Below are 16,325 nucleotides of genomic sequence, written 5' to 3' on the forward strand. Positions count from 1 at the left end.
CATCTTTCCTTTCGGGATCGATAAGGAGATGTACAAGGTCAATATGACGAGCAAAGCTTCAGTTAGTCAAGACAAACATAGTGCAACAAACAGAGCTAACAACGTTATTGATCACAGACCAGAGGTTCATCAAGATAGGTCTGTTGGTGATTTTTCTAGCAATACATTTTCAAGACTTCTGGCTGAATATGTTAAGGTTATGGAAGTCAAAGATTGCTACATCTGTGTGAAGTTGCCTGCTTCTGTTTCTGAGGGAGTGACTTACAATATGCTTCCTCTTACTTACGGCATAACCTGCAGTGTGATATCTAGTTTATTTTATCAAACTGGTCGTTTGGAGTATTATTACTCTAATTACGATGAGATCATTGCAAACCTGAAAATAGAGAAGGCTTTAAATAAACACAAGCAAGCGAAACAGATGATTATTTGGTTCAGCGCCTACAGGTGGTGCAGAACTCCGCCGCCCGGGCTATTTTTGGCCTGCGCAAACGAGCCCGAGCTTCCGGGCTGCTACAGGCGCTTCACTGGCTGCCTATCCGGAAGCGGATTCAGTTCAAATCCCTGACTCTGATGCATAAAGCCTTGTTTGGATCAGGGGCTGGATATCTGCGGCGGAGAATGGCTTTCTATCGACCAGTCCGCTCTTTGCGTTCGGAATCCCTCTATAAAGCGGTGGTCCCGCGGGTGAGGAAGGCCCGCGTGGGAGGGCGTTCTTTCAGCTGCAGAGCTCCCCAGTTGTGGAATTCGCTTCCTCTTTCGCTTCGCAGCACTGCCAGTTTGTTCCAGTTCAGGAAGAGCCTGAAGACCTGGCTTTTTAATCTTTAGTCTGCCTTTATAGTTTACTGTTCTTACTGTTTTCTTTTTTTGTTTCTTTTCTCATTTTCGCTGTGTTGTGTTATTTTTACTCTGAGTTGCAGGTGGAAAGCGCCGGGACACTCATTTCGAGTAGCCGTGCGCTATATAAAAGTCACATAACATAACATAACATAACAAACAGATGAGGGAATTTTTCATAAGAACTAACGAACTCACCTATGAGTATGCCTTTAGAAATAATCTAACTTGCAAATTGAGGGCTGAGGAAAAGACTTTCCTGAACCTTGTTGAGGAGAGAAGGGCAATTTATAAAAGAAATGAGATGGTCAAGCAGACAAAGTCAAAGTTCTGGCAGAAGGAGGATGAAAAATTCAATGGCAAATCTTTTGACAATGTTGCAATTCACATAGACAAACCAATTAGTGGTAAGCTTTGCATTAGAAGAGATAACACACTTTTTGATAATTATTTTGTGGGAGCTAGCAATTGTGAGGACACTTACCAAATCATGGGGGGTTGGGGATTCAAAGGTGGTAGAGACCCAATTTTCCCTGGAATCTATTTTGTTTGTGGAGACAAAGCCTAATATAACCTCCCAGACCATTGGTATGGGACGTGTTTTGTTGGACTTGTTTTTCCAAAAAAGTTTTCATGTTGAAAGAAATGCAGAAGGCTCATTTGAAATCAGTAATCACGTAAATAGGTACAAAAGAGAAAGTTTCTCAGAGATTTTGGGAGACATTTTTGAAGCGGTGATACCTTTGGTGGGTATAACTCTGAATGCAGGTAGAAGCAGAAAATTGTCCACGATTGTTGACAGATTGTCAACTGATACAGCTGGTGGTTTCCAATTAGTGGATACCGAGGTTATTGCAATTAGATATATGGTAATGCAAAACCGTCTTGCCCTAGACATACTCCTAGCAAAAGAGGGAGGAGTCTGTGGTATTCTACATGTCCAACACTGCTGTACGTATATCCTTGATGAGAGTAGAAACATTGAGATGTACATTAAAAATATTACAGAGATGCATTCAGAAATTGTTCCTTTGGAAGAGGATGATTTTTCAGAACGTCTATCCAAAAGATTTCAGGCAATCAAAACCTGGTTTCAAGAGATTGGTGGTTCAGTTCTTGGCAAGATTCTAACACCTTTATTTGTAATAATTTTTGTGATAATTTTGATGAAGATCACTTGCATGTTACACAAGAGAAAGAAGTATTTGAGGGAAAAGAAGAGAATTTACAAGATCAGAAAGGAACAGGAGAAAGAGAAAGAACTGGAAGAGTTTCGTAAAGCTCAATATGAAAGTTGTAGACAGACAGCTGAGACAAGTCTTTAGAAATACTAACACGGTGAAAACAAATCATGTTCATTTATAGAAAAGTTTGCTACATTTTTGGGTGTAGTTTGGTGATTTAGAAATCACCAGATGAGGGAGTTGATGGAGTGAGATTTAGAAATGTATTCATTTCAGCTCGTGAAGTTACACTTCCATAATTAATTAATATTATTAATAATGTGTGCAGTGAGAAAACTAACCAACCTAAAATTAAAGTCACATTTCCATGAACACGCGGGAAACTAATATGTGTGCTCATAAACGTGCATTATGTTGCATTTGCATGTGTGTGAAAATAATGAATTAATTTTGTCTATTGTCATGTCAGAAACTAAATACGGCTGTTTATTAATGGTATGTGCTTATTTTCTGTGTGCTCATGTTATGTTTTTCTGTCTTAAATGTTGCATGAATCTGTTTGTTGCTTTGTTTTGCTTCTGCTAGGTAACATAGATTAATGGGTTAATAATTAGCAAGGTGGGTGGGTAACAGAACGAACTTTATTTCTTGCATTAATTATTCTTTTGTGTTTGTTTATGCACTAGTTTCTGGAAAAGAGGCTTGAGGCCTAGTTCGTCATAACGTGCAGTTGACAAAAGTTCTGCTCAGAGAAAGCAAGAGCCCAGTAAGGAAAAATCCCTGCCAAGTTTAAAAGGAGAAAAATGCAAACGTAATTGTTCAGTGAACTGACTGTACTTTTGGTCAGTGTGGCCAAGGCCAGGAACCGGCAGTGAGATTGACAAGCTAAGGAAGTCGCGGACATTCTATTAAATGTTGCAAACATGGAGGAAGCTACGTGACTCGAAGAGAAAGGACAATAGACTCTAAGAGAGAGTCGGAACTGGGCTCCAAAGAATGAGATGACATTATTTGACGACCAATCAGAATCCTGAATAGCAGAAAAGTATTCAATTTTACTTAGATTAGCTAGTCAGAAAGGTATAAAAACTGTTCCTCTGGGAGGGGAAGCGCTGCTGTTTGCTGACACCAGTTGGGCGTATCGTGCTGTTGGACATTTCTTGGAGCACGTAAGAAACCATAGGGCTTTGGATTTTTTCCTTATACTTAATGGAGTTAGTGTAGTCAGGGATTTAGGGTTAAGAGATGCCAAACTGTTATTTCCATTTGAACTATGCTATTTGATTTGCTTGATACTGTCATTACCTCTTTGCTAAAATTTTAAATAATAATGCTTGAATAAAAAGATTCTAATAAATAAAATGTGCTTTCTTTAAATAATGGTTAATAAATGAGATTCTTAAACCACAAGCTGGCCTTGTTATTTATGAATTTTAGGTTACCATTAGCAGATCTATTTGCCTCAGTGGCTTAATTAATTTGGGTTTGTTTAAGTATAATGAATATGTTCTACTGCAGTTGTATATAAATGTATATAATTGTGAATAGGTTAATTAGGTCACATGATTCAGTTGCTCAGAATATGTCATGTTAGTTTATGGGCCTTGTGAATGATTTATGATTAATGGTGAGTATTGTGGAGTTGTGTAGCGTAGCTTATGGCATATTTTCTATAGGGCCGCTGGATCACCAGACTATGCTGTGCTAGAGAGATGTAAAGGTAGTCTACAAGGGAATTCGTTTATGGATCAATTCTAGTTTTTTACAAATCAATTAAGCGAGTGAATCAAGTAAGATCAAACTCAGATGTGTCCACAGGACAACAACATCAATTATGAATCAAGAATAAAGCACACAGAAAGTCCTATTTGTATAAAAATACTTTATATATTTTTTGTATGTCAAAAATTCATTCAAGGGGATACATAAAGACAAATCAATCAACAGCAAAAAATGTCATGACAAGATGTGTAAATCAATTAAACAAACAGTTCATAACAACCATCAGCTCCTAAAGTAAAGGAAGAGCAACTGTAAACCAGCCGTGAATAAATGTTACTCTTCAGACAATACATTTCTTTGGATATGACGGAGAAGTCGACGTGTTGGTCTTTGTAGCAGTAGTCTATAAGACCATCATCAGGACAATTGATTTTTGCAGAAAAGCCCCTTCTATTAGGAGCTGATGGTTGTTATGAACTGTTTGTTTAATTGATTTACTCATCTTTTCATGACATTTTTTGCTGTTGATTGATTTGTCTTTATGTATCCCCTTGAATTAATTTTTGACATACGAAAAATATATAGAGTATTTTTATACAAATAGGACTTTCCTTGTGCTTTATCCTTGATTCATAATTGATGTTGTTGTCCTGTGGACACGTCTGAGTTTGATCTTACTTGACTCACTCGCTTAATTGATTTCTAAAAAACTAGACTGATCCATAAACGAATTCCCTTGTAGACTACTTTTAGACTGAATTATTCATTGCCCAAGACTACAAGGGTACATTGGGTTTCCCTGATCTCCTAAGTGCTAGAGAGATGGCAACATAGGCAGCCAAGAGCACTCCACCCCCCTCAAGCCTCTCTCTCTCTCATAAAGGATGGAGTGGGAGACAATGTTGGAGGCAGCCAAGAGGCCAAGTAGAAAGAGGATAGCTGAGCTTCCTGCATCCAGATATAGCCTCAAATCATTCACAAAAACGAACACATTACTAAAGCTGGGTTATAAGCGTGATTAATGCGTATTGATGAGTTTAGGGTTTTCAAGAAAGAAAAACGGTTTCTGGTTGACGTATGCTCCCAGCATTTGGATTGGACACGGAAGAAGATAAATAGGCCTAAAGTTGTATCGGAGTTTGGGTTGGTAGGGATTACAAAAAACAAATAATTGCACAAATAAAGCCCACTTTCAGGTATCTAGAACTCCACCAGAAGAAAGAGATAAGATAAAAAGAGATGCAAGGGAGAGCAAAGATGGAGAATTTTAGCTGGGCATGGGCCCAAAGAGGGACCTGATTTCAGCCCTGCCAGCGTAGCAGATGGTGAACTCCATCATGCTGGCTTCCAAGCCCATCTGTGAAAGGAGGAAGGTTAAGCTTGGAGCTAGCTACCTCACCATGCTAAAACATCTGAGCTACATTAATGTCAGCCTGAAGACATTCTGGGTTTGGGGAGAGAGAAATCCCTTTCATGGCGAGCTATGGTGCCTTATGGTGAATGCAAGAGATCCCTGGAAGCCGATCCACCTGCTTTCAACCATACCCATTAGCATCAGATCATGAAACATGAGGATCATGTACAAGACAGGCAAGACAGCACTGGTGGCAGGGGAGATGAAAAAATACAACCTTGCCCTGCTTGACATCAGTGAGACCAGATGGACACAGTCCAGATAGAAAAGACTGGCTCCAGGAGGAATGCTGCTGCATTCTGGATATGAGGAAGAGAATGTCCCACATACTAACAACAGCATCCCCACATTCTAACAACAGCAACCAACAACAGCAGCCAACAGAGCTCTGATTGGATGGGAAGACCATGGTCCCAGAATCATCACAGCGACCTTCTGCACAAAGAAAAAGAGGATCAACATGAATGTTAGCCAGTGGTATGCACCTAAAAATGACAGCAAAGAAGAGGAAAAAGAACATTTTTACAACAGACTCCAGTCCATCCTGGAAATATGCTTTTAGAGATACTGATAAGGGATCTCAATGTCAACATTTACCCCTAGTCACAAATTTCTGGGTTTAATCCACTGTTTTTTTGCTCACCACGCCACCCCAGTTTGGACCTCTAAGATCAATAAACAACGATGGGGCGGGTAGGGCTTCTCCCATCTAGCCTCGAGGGTTTGGAATTCATTACCTCAGCAGCTATATTGCCGACCACAGGAGGTTCAGGAAGGAGGTTAAGACTTGCCTTTTTACTCGATAGGACAGTGGCCAGCGCAATCTCAGTTACCCTGCACAGCGCCAAGACGCATCGGCATTAGTGCGCTTTAGAAATACCATCACTTACTCACTCACTCACTCACCTAGCCATATATACATCAGTCTTGACCTTGCTCCTCAAGGTAACAGTCCAGCCCAAACTGCCAAACCAGGTCCTCCCTGGATTGGAAACAAGCATCCTGGGACTAGTTTCAGGGTATCACTCCTCATCAGCAAGGCTGGCTTGAATCCAGTGACGCAGAAGCACGGAACCCACATCTGGGCATACCCTTCCCACTTTGGGTAACAAAAGCAACAAATAGAATAAATTATGGACGGAATGCTGAATAATGCAAAAATTCACCCCCAGTCACAAAGATCTGGGTTTAATCCATAGTTTTTTGCTCATCATGCCACTCCAGTTTGGACCCAACCATATGTAAATCAGTCTTAACCCAGCTCCTCATGGGCAAGGGTGGCTCCTCCGCTATGTGGAGGAGCGACTCCCCACTTCTTTCAAGCCGTGCAGAAGCAAAAACTGAAAATTATAATAATTTCCAGTTATTATAATTTTATGTTTGGCTGCTTTGTGGGTGGGCGGGGCTGCTCTGCGAGCATGGCAGTGGAGGAGTGGTTTGCCCACTCCTAAAACTGCGCAGTGACAGTTTGGTCGGCCAGTCGTGCGCACTTACCCACTTCTCCAGGCAGGCTGCATTATAGCCTGCATGAAGAACAGGGCCACCCCTACAACCCCTAGCTGAGCGCTGTGCCACGCGCTCATACCAATCACAATGCTACAATTTCAGTGTTATGATTGGCATAGGGGACGGAGCCTGGCTGCCTGCTTCCTGTTCCTGAAATCAAAAGCAGGAGAGCCGCAAAGTAAAGTGATTATTTTGGGATTTGTATTCCCTCCCTCCCACAATCATGACCCCCGGTGAGACCCTCTCCACCTGCATTCTTACCCACCTTGGTCTCCCCCACCCACCTCCAAACCCGCAAGTCATACCGGCTGCTGCTGCTCATGGGAACAGTCCAGCCCGAACTGCAAACCCTAGACTGGAAACAAGCATCACTTTTTATGACGCTCCAGCGGCGTAGAGTGCAGACCCATATCTATGAGGGCACGCTAACCCACTTTGCGTGGCTATTCATTGCATCGTAGATATGGTGTAAGGCAATGCAGCGAAGTCGCTGTGTTGCCTTACACTGCCCCGGGGAGGCACTGTGGTAGGTGTTCCCATGCAACACCCATGTATTTTGACACATTCCTAGATGTACAAGGATCTGTAAACCTCGGAATGCATCAAAACTGTATGCTTCCCCAGGGCAGGCGTAACGAGAAGAAATATTTGTATTTCTCATTTTTTTCCTTTTTAAATGGATTGTTTTTTGTGCAGGAAGGTATTCCTTCCTGCACAAAAACAATCCTGCTAACAATGCAGACACCCTTGCACCATGGTGCAAGGATTCCTGCGTTGGCACTAGGCACCAAATTGTGTGCCAGCACTGACTGAGAGCACAGGAATGCACCATATTTTGCAAATACAGTGCATTCCTGCCCGTTCGATTTGTCATTGGGCAGTGCCGCAAAAAGACTTGCGGCACTGTCCTTGCCCAAATCATTTTAAAATGAGGTCCTCAGGTCTTTACCTCCCATGTGCATTTGATGAAGACAACTAATTTTCAGATATGATTTTACCCAAACTTTAAAAAATACTTAGAATGGGGCTTTGGCTCCCTCTGCCCAGAGGATTAATAGTCTCACCTATTGCCATTCTAGTGTATTCTTCCACCTCTCACGGATTGGCGGCTATTGAACATCTGAAAGTACTATGCATCATCACACTGTCAGTTCTAAATATCATAAAACATTATATGGAGAAAGTAATATTTTGTTTTACTACCTCAGGCTTAATGAAGTGCCATGAGTGACCCCTGTATTAGCAGTCCCATATCCTGAGTCGATGAATGCCAAGCGGTCGACCTCGAATCCGGGGTACTGGGTTCGAGTCTCGGCTATGACGCTGAACATCCTGTGATTCTGGTCAAATTACCTAATCCCCCCGTGCCTGACAAAAATGAATGTGTCCTCATGTAATGCAACTTAGCGTAAAGCGCTCTGATACCCGATTTGGGTCAAGTTTGCGCTATATAAAACTATATAAAACTCTCTGAGCTTGCTGAGCTGTAACAATGAACCCAGCCAACCCGCACAAGAACCATCCAGAGTGAGGAGGTACGAGAGGGGAGCAGGGCCAATCCCAAGAGAAGGCGAAGGGGAAACTCGCGGAGCACTAGAAGTCAAAGACAGATGAAAAATGGAGGCAAACATTCACCCCTCCCCAGGGTCCAATTGTGAAAGAAAATAGGTCCAGGCACCAAAATAAAAGTGCCCCCCACTAGTGAATTAACTAGCTAAGAGAGTGGCCGATGCTTGTTAACCGAGACAGTTTTGAACGTCTAAATCCACATTGTGTAAGTGTTTCACAAGGTATGGAGGATTGCATGGATTTGAACTTGCTGCAGGCAATGTTTGTTTTAATATCAGGGAACTCATAACTAAAAATCAGCCTAGCAGACCATAAGATAGGCCAACATCCAGTCAAAAAAGTGGCCCACACACTGTCTTGACTTGGGTCTATTGTTAGCCAAACGACTGATCACTTGCAGATGGAAATCACCCGACACTCCTCACCTCACAGCCTGGAAGCAGTCGTTCACACATTGGGCACAACAGGCTGTGAGCAATGCTTTGCACAGGGAGGACAGCCTAGGACTTCGCACACACCCCATACACACCAGCAACTGGAATGCTGTTGTGACTGACTTGTATACCTGATGCTTTCATATCACCAGATGACCAGCTCACCTGTGGTGGAGAGATGGGGTGAATGTGGAATACCACTCCGATTATGGCAAACTCCCCCCCCCCCCGACATGCCAGATTCAGATGCTGTGCACCCCCAACTATCATCACCTGAACTGGAAGGGGTCTCAGCGACAGATGCATGAACTTGATTCAGCACCAAGATGCACTGTACCAGTTTGTGTGGGCATGGGATGTGATGTTTGGGCTAACATGGTAGTTGACATTACTACTTTTTAATATTCCAGTTGTATTTGTTTGAACACTTGATTGTTTATATCTGATATTGCATACTGTTTCCTGTGCACACCTCACTCAATTTCTTGACAGCAACTCTCATTTGTATTGATGCATCTACCTCAGTAGTTTTATAAATACTTTTACGTCGTCTGTACATGAATGTGCTTTATGCTAGCAGCCTGCACAATACATTACTGCCAACAAAGTTTGTCCTGATGTTGCTATAATCACAATCCCAGAATATACCATTGCCAGCTGGTATTGTTAATGTATTGTGTACTATGGCATTCACACATCAAAAAAGCAAGAAAAATATGTAAACAAAAAAAATAAAGCATAAAGTTCACCCCTAATAAAGTATCTTGAAGCTATTGACAATGCACTCAAATGAGTCTGTCAAAGGTGCAGTAGGTTCAGTGGCACCAGCGCCAAGGGATGTGAGCAATCCACATCAACCTAGCTATGACTGTCTTTTACTTTTCATAGGTTGCCCACGGCACACTTGCTAAGCCTCTGCAGGTAAAAGATGTTGAGTGTTACTCAACTCAAAGGCACAAAGACAAAAGTGAGGTTGAGGAGTAACTAGCAGGGCAGGCCGAAAGGTAAGGCAGAGTTCATGTGCTGCAGAAATACATCAATAATCAACTAGAGAGGGTTTTGGCCCTTAATCAGTAGGGCCAGGCCAATAATATAACAGTGAGTGTCACGTATGATTGTATTTAGTGATGAGTGACTAAGTATTAGTACTGGCATGTGTGTTGTTGTGAGCAGAAATACATCAAGGCAGGTACACCACTTCCTTGTGGCCTGCACAAGACTTATCCACAAGTCCTAAAGCTGCACTGCAACTGCTGCACCGAGTAAGTGCAAAAGTGAACCCGCCCCAGCCCAACATGGTGCACACCAAAGCAGCAGCATCACCCTGTACTGTCACAGGTACGTCACCTAGGATGCCCTCTGAATATTGTATATGTGTACATTAAGTCACTGTCTATATTTCATTGTTTGATAGCTTCTGTATGCAATATAAATCAATCTCTATGTTCTTTTGTAAGTTGTCTAACTGGTTATATTTCTTGTTTGAGATTTCAGCCTCAACGTGTAATTCATTTCTATACAATACTATTTGTAATGCACCCTGTCACACCCTGGTTAAACGAGTAACAAAAAAACAACATTCTCTTAAGTAATGCCTTGATTTTTACACCAGTATTACCATTGGTGTGTGTTGTTGTATGTGTTAAACAGTTACTTGTTACTTGTACTAGTTACCTGTTAAATTGAAACGTCCGAAAAATCTAGGTGATTAATATTGTGGCATAATAATGTACTAATATATTGCATTACTCTGTTAGATGTATAGCAGATAACAAAGTTTCTTTATCTGTTAAATAAATTCTTGATTTGGATGAGGAGGTTTGTACACCCTTCAATTTAACAAACCTGGCATCTCCAATCAATAGCCCTTATCAGAGCTAAGGGAATGTCTCTAAAGCGAGGCCTGACAATCTTTTGTGTATACCTTCTCTCTTCCTGGTCTCACAGGATAGTTGCCAATCTCACTTACTCTCAAGGTCCTGTGTACTTACATATAAAGCATCCCTGTAATGCCAGCACTCGTCACTGCCATAATCACTATCACAGCCACGATAATAATCATATTCATATGAAAGATCCACACAGCAGAAAATGATGCTGCTTCCTGCAGCGATGGAGCTGAAGATATTCATCACCAGGCTGCCGACCACCTGGGGAGAAAAAAGATGTAGAGTTGGAAGAGTGTTTGATTGAGTAAGTATAAGATCTGAGAAAGATCTGCAGGTGACATCAAACAAGGTTTGACTTGTGGTGCAGGGGATGTCATAGCTTATCTCTTGACACAGAGGAAGAGCTGGTATCGAAAGCCATGTCCACACTCTGAGCCCAGAGTTGGAAAGGAGATGATGTGGTGCTTCAAGATTAGGGGGGATTGCAATTGGGTGCTTTGGGCTGTGGGTACACTACAATGTTTTTCAACTCAAGGTGTGATTGCAATGCGTTGCTTTGGACAGGAGGTGGACTATAGTGCAGCTCAACCGAAGGTGTGATTGCAATGGTTTGGTTTGGGCTGGAGGTGGACTATAGTGCAGCTCAACCGAAGGTGTGATTGCAATGGGTTGCTTTGGACAGGAGGTGGACTATAGTGCAGCTCAACCGAAGGTGTGATTGCAATGGGTTGCTTTGGACAGGAGGTGGACTATAGTGCAGCTCAACCGAAGGTGTGATTGCAATGGGTTGCTTTGGACAGGAGGTGGACAATAGTGCAGCTCAACAAAAGGTGTGATTGCAATGGTTTGGTTTGGGCTGGAGGTGGACTATAGTGCAGCTCAACCAAAGGTGTGATTGCAATGGGTTGCTTTGGACAGGAGGTGGACTATAGTGCAGCTCAACCGAAGGTGTGATTGCAATGGGTTGCTTTGGACAGGAGGTGAACTATAGTGTATATCCTTACAAAGCGGAGTGGTCCCCGATTGTCTAAAAATGGGGCAAGTCACTCCTCTGCTGAAAAAACCCGGTCTCGACTCAACTGACTTGAACAATTTCAGACCGATATCCAACCTCCCTTTGCTCTCGAAAACACTTGAACGCTGTGTACTCCTGCAACTGACGCAACATCTGGACAACATCAATCTCCTGGACCCCCTCCAATCCGGCTTCAGACAAGGCCGCAGCACAGAAACCGCGATGCTGAACATCATAGACGACATTCATGGATCTCTTGACGCTGACAAGTGCTGCCTCCTCATACTCCTTGATCTCTCCGCAGCGTTCGACACGGTGGACCACAAGCTCCTCATCATGACTCTTCAAGAAAGAGCCGGCCTTGGCGAGGTAGTTCTCAAGGGGTTTTCCTCCTTTTTACATAACCATTCGCAATTAATAAAAATTAAGAACTTCACCTCCGATACCCAGCAAGTCAACGAGGGTGTCCCTCAAGGATCAGTGCTCTCTCCTCAGCTCTTTAACATCTACATGGAACCGCTCGCCAAGTTACTCAGGAACGCCAACATCCACTTCCACCTCTACGCGGATGACACGCAGATTTACCTGGAAACCTCCTCTCTTAAAGACATCCACAGACTCAACGATGTCCTAAATGAAGTTCAAGACTGTCTGACAAAGAATCACCTGAAACTCAACCCCGACAAGACAGAAACACTCCTCATCTCAAACAAAGAAGATAACCCTCAAATCACCGAGTGGCTAAAGTCGATCGATGCTCTCAAAGGTAACCTCACGCTAGCCGACTCCGTTAAATCCCTGGGCTTCACCCTAGACCCTAAACTAACCCTGACAAACCACATTAAGAATTCGGCGAAAAGCGCATTTTTCAACCTCAGACTTCTGAACAAAATTAAACCTTACATTTCTAACAAGGACCTCAAACTAGCCACGCAATCTCTAGTTCTATCAAGACTGGATTATGGGAACTCAATCCTAACAGGCATCCCCAAATTGCACCTGGCCCCACTAAAAACAACACTTCACGCGGCAGGGAGAATGATCACAGACTGCAAAAAATCTGACCACATCTCCCTGGCACTCAAAGAACTCGAATGGCTCCCTGCGGAAATGCGGAGTACCTTCGTAACGGCCTGCCTAACCCACAAGGCCCTCCACACCGGCAAACCGGAATACCTGGCAAACAAACTCAAAAAAGCAGGCCAAGCCAGAAATTTGAGAAGCTCTAACTCCCTGCTGCTCATCCTACCAAAAACCAGAAAGAAGAGAACTGCGGACTGCTCTTTCCCAGGAAATGCCCCCAAAATATGGAACGCCATCCCCCCGCACATCAGAACTATACCGTCCTATGCAGAATTCAAGAGCCAACTCAAATCCTTGTGCCTTATCCGCTCCCTTGGTTGTGGGTAACTTGGATCAACAAACGTCCCAGAATCCATGCGGTAACGTTGAATCCTGTACCTAGAAGTCCTGCTGTCCGAACTTTTCCTCATTCCAAATTGTCATTCGCTGATTGTTTTTATTGGGTTTGTGTCATGTTGTTCTCTTTTTCATTCCCTCTACTGTAAAGCGCTCTGCTACCTTCGGGTCTTGTTAGCGCTATAGAAAACTTCTAAATAAATAAATAATAAATAATAGTGCAGCTCAACCGAAGGTGTGATTGCAATGGTTTGGTTTGGGCTGGAGGTGGACTATAGTGCAGCTCAACCAAAGGTGTGATTGCAATGAGTTGCTTTGGACAGGAGGTGGACTATAGTGCAGCTCAACCGAAGGTGTGATTGCAATGGGTTGCTTTGAACACGAGGTGGACTATAGTGCAGCTCAACCAAAGGTGTGATTGCAATGGGTTGCTTTGGACAGGGGGTGGACAATAGTGCAGCTCAACCGAAGGTGTGATTGCAATGGGTTGCTTTGGACAGGAGGTGGACTATAGTGCAGCTCAACCAAAGGTGTGATTGCAATGCGTTGCTTTGGACAGGAGGTGGACTATAGTGCAGCTCAACCGAAGGTGTGATTGCAATGGTTTGGTTTGGGCTGGAGGTGGACTATAGTGCAGCTCAACCAAAGGTGTGATTGCAATGGGTTGCTTTGGACAGGAGGTGGACTATAGTGCAGCTCAACCGAAGGTGTGATTGCAATGGGTTGCTTTGAACACGAGGTGGACTATAGTGCAGCTCAACCGAAGGTGTGATTGCAATGGGTTGCTTTGGACAGGAGGTGGACAATAGTGCAGCTCAACCGAAGGTGTGATTGCAATTGGTTGCTTTGGACAGGAGGTGGACAATAGTGCAGCTCAACCGAAGGTGTGATTGCAATGGGTTGCTTTGGACAGGAGGTGGACTATAGTGCAGCTCAACCGAAGGTGTGATTGCAATGCGTTGCTTAGGACAGGAGGTGGACTATAGTGCAGCTCAACCGAAGGTGTGATTGCAATGGGTTGCTTTGGACAGGAGGTGGACTATAGTGCAGCTCAACCGAAGGTGTGATTGCAATGCGTTGCTTTGGACAGGAGGTGGACTATAGTGCAGCTCAACCGAAGGTGTGATTGCAATGGGTTGCTTTGGACAGGAGGTGGACTATAGTGCAGCTCAACCGAAGGTGTGATTGCAATGCGTTGCTTTGGACAGGAGGAGGACTATAGTGCATCTCAACCGAAGGTGTGATTGCAATGCGTTGCGTTGGACAGGTGGTGGACTACAGTGTCCTTCACCTGAAGGTGTGATTGCAATGCGTTGCTTTGGGCTGCGGGTAGACTACAGTGGCCCTCAACAGGGGGTGTGATTGCAGTGGGTTTCTTTGGGCTGCAGGTAGACCACAGCGTCCTTCACCTGAAGGTGTGATTGCAATGGGATGCCTTGGGTGTGTTGGACCAAAGTGTCCCGGAACTGAAAGTGTGATTGCAGTGCCATGATTTGGGCTGGACTTGACTAAAGTGGACCTCAACTGAAGGTGTGATTGCAGTGAAGTGCATTGGGTTGTAGGAAGACCAGTCTCCCTCAACTGAAGGTGTGAATGCAACAGGGTTCTTTTGCCTGAGAAAGGTTACAGTGTCCCTCATCTGAAGGTGTGCTTGCAATGGGATGCGTTGGGTGGCAGTGAGATTACAGAGTCCCTCAACTGAAGGTGTGACTACACTGCCATGCTTTGGACTGGGGGTAGACTACAGTCTCCCTCAACTGAAGGTGTGATTGCAATGCAATGCTTTGGTTGGAGGTAGACTACAGTCTATTAAAGATGAAGATGTGATTGCAATGGGGTTTTTTTGGCTTAGGAAAGGCCACAGTGTCCATCAACCAAAGGTGTTATGTTATGTTATGTTAGCGTATATTTATAGAGCGCACAGCTACTCCCTGGAGTGTCCCAGCGCTAAAAACATCTAAACGTCACGTAACATAAAGCAAAACCAAACCACTGCCAATGACTCACAACTGAAAGACCCACGTTTAAAGACTTTTCCTAAAGGAAAGAAGGTCAGGACTCTGTCTGATCGCAAAAGGAAGGCTGTTCCACAACCGTGAGGCAGCTGCATGAAAATATCAACCCCCTATCCGGGCCCATAGCACCCTAGGAGTAATGATCAAGAGTTGAGATGAAGATCTCAGGGTGCCCTGAGGGAGATAAGGCTGAAATCTTTCCCTAAGATAAGGGGCTCCAATCTTATGGAAGGCTTTACAAACCAGAACCAAGCCTTTAAACTTAATTATTTTCCGTACCGGAAGCCAATGAAAAGAAGGCAGAAGCTGGGTGGTGTGGGTTCTAGAACCTGTCAGGAAAAAAGCTCTGGCTGCTGAGTTCTGGATCACTTGTAGTCAGCTCAGTAGATATTCAGGGAGGCCAAGATACAAGGAATTAACAAAGTCCAATCTGAACATTATCAATGCCTGGACCAGCGTCTTCCTGTATGGAATAGAGAGCAGTGGGAGGAAGTTTTGCAAGGTGTGGTTACAATGGGATACTTTTGGCTGGGCTTGACTACACTGCCCCTCATCTGAAGGTGTGATTGTAATGGGATGCTTTGCAGAGGTTTTGTTGGAGTGCCGAATGTTGCAGAAGGTTTTGGTTATTTAGGAGAGTGGCAACAGAAAGGCAGCCACTGAGTGTCTTCTGCTAGGTAGGCAGAACAAGTAGTGCCAGTAGTGTATCTCAAATGGGGAAAGTGTTGCAATGGCAGGTGATGCAGTGCATTTCAGATGGAGGCAGGGTAGGATTTAGAGACTATGCAATGTATCTTAGATTGAGATTGAGTTTAAATAGTAAGTGAAGAAATGGATCTCAGATGAAGACAAGAGTTAGAATAGCAGGTGATGCAGCGTGTCTAAGATGGAGACAGATTTTAAAGAGTAAATGATGCAGTGTGTCTCAGATGGTGAAAGAATAGTAATCAGCTGCGGCTATGGCGGAGGAGCATCACCCCCCAGCCAGCTGCCTCAAAATAGCAGGTAAGGAAAAATAAAACGATAATAAACACGTTTCATTATTGAATTGGGGGCTGGACCATGGGAATGACAGACTGCAGAAGGGGTGGCAAGTGCACTGTTATCAGTGCGCATGATGGTTTTGCCGCCCGCCTCAGATCGCCCAAACATTCATGCTCATAGAAGCTGTCTCCAACCTGAGCTGCATTTCCGGGTTGGAGACAGCAGGCACAAGCTCCAAGTCTCACAGGGAGCACAAATTCAGAACTCTCAGGCCAATCCTGATGCTGCTCTCATGCTGTGCACAGCTCGAGATCCAAGACTTGGGTAACCATTAAAT

At 43.8% G+C, this 16,325-nt stretch overlaps 1 protein-coding gene across 1 annotated transcript in view; it reads right to left on the reverse strand.

The window, feature by feature from the left end:
• LOC144807924 (uncharacterized) overlaps positions 1–16,325 on the reverse strand; it is a 65,005-nt gene that overhangs the window by 22,590 nt on the left and 26,090 nt on the right. The window contains exon 3 of the mRNA XM_078673521.1: positions 10,658–10,816. Coding sequence (XP_078529647.1) covers positions 10,658–10,798 — 141 coding nt within the window. The 5' untranslated portion in view covers positions 10,799–10,816. The remainder of the gene's footprint in view (positions 1–10,657; positions 10,817–16,325) is intronic.

Source organism: Lissotriton helveticus, chromosome 1_2 (assembly GCF_964261635.1).
Source record: "Lissotriton helveticus chromosome 1_2, aLisHel1.1, whole genome shotgun sequence".
In the NCBI taxonomy this organism is placed as follows: domain Eukaryota; kingdom Metazoa; phylum Chordata; class Amphibia; order Caudata; family Salamandridae; genus Lissotriton; species Lissotriton helveticus.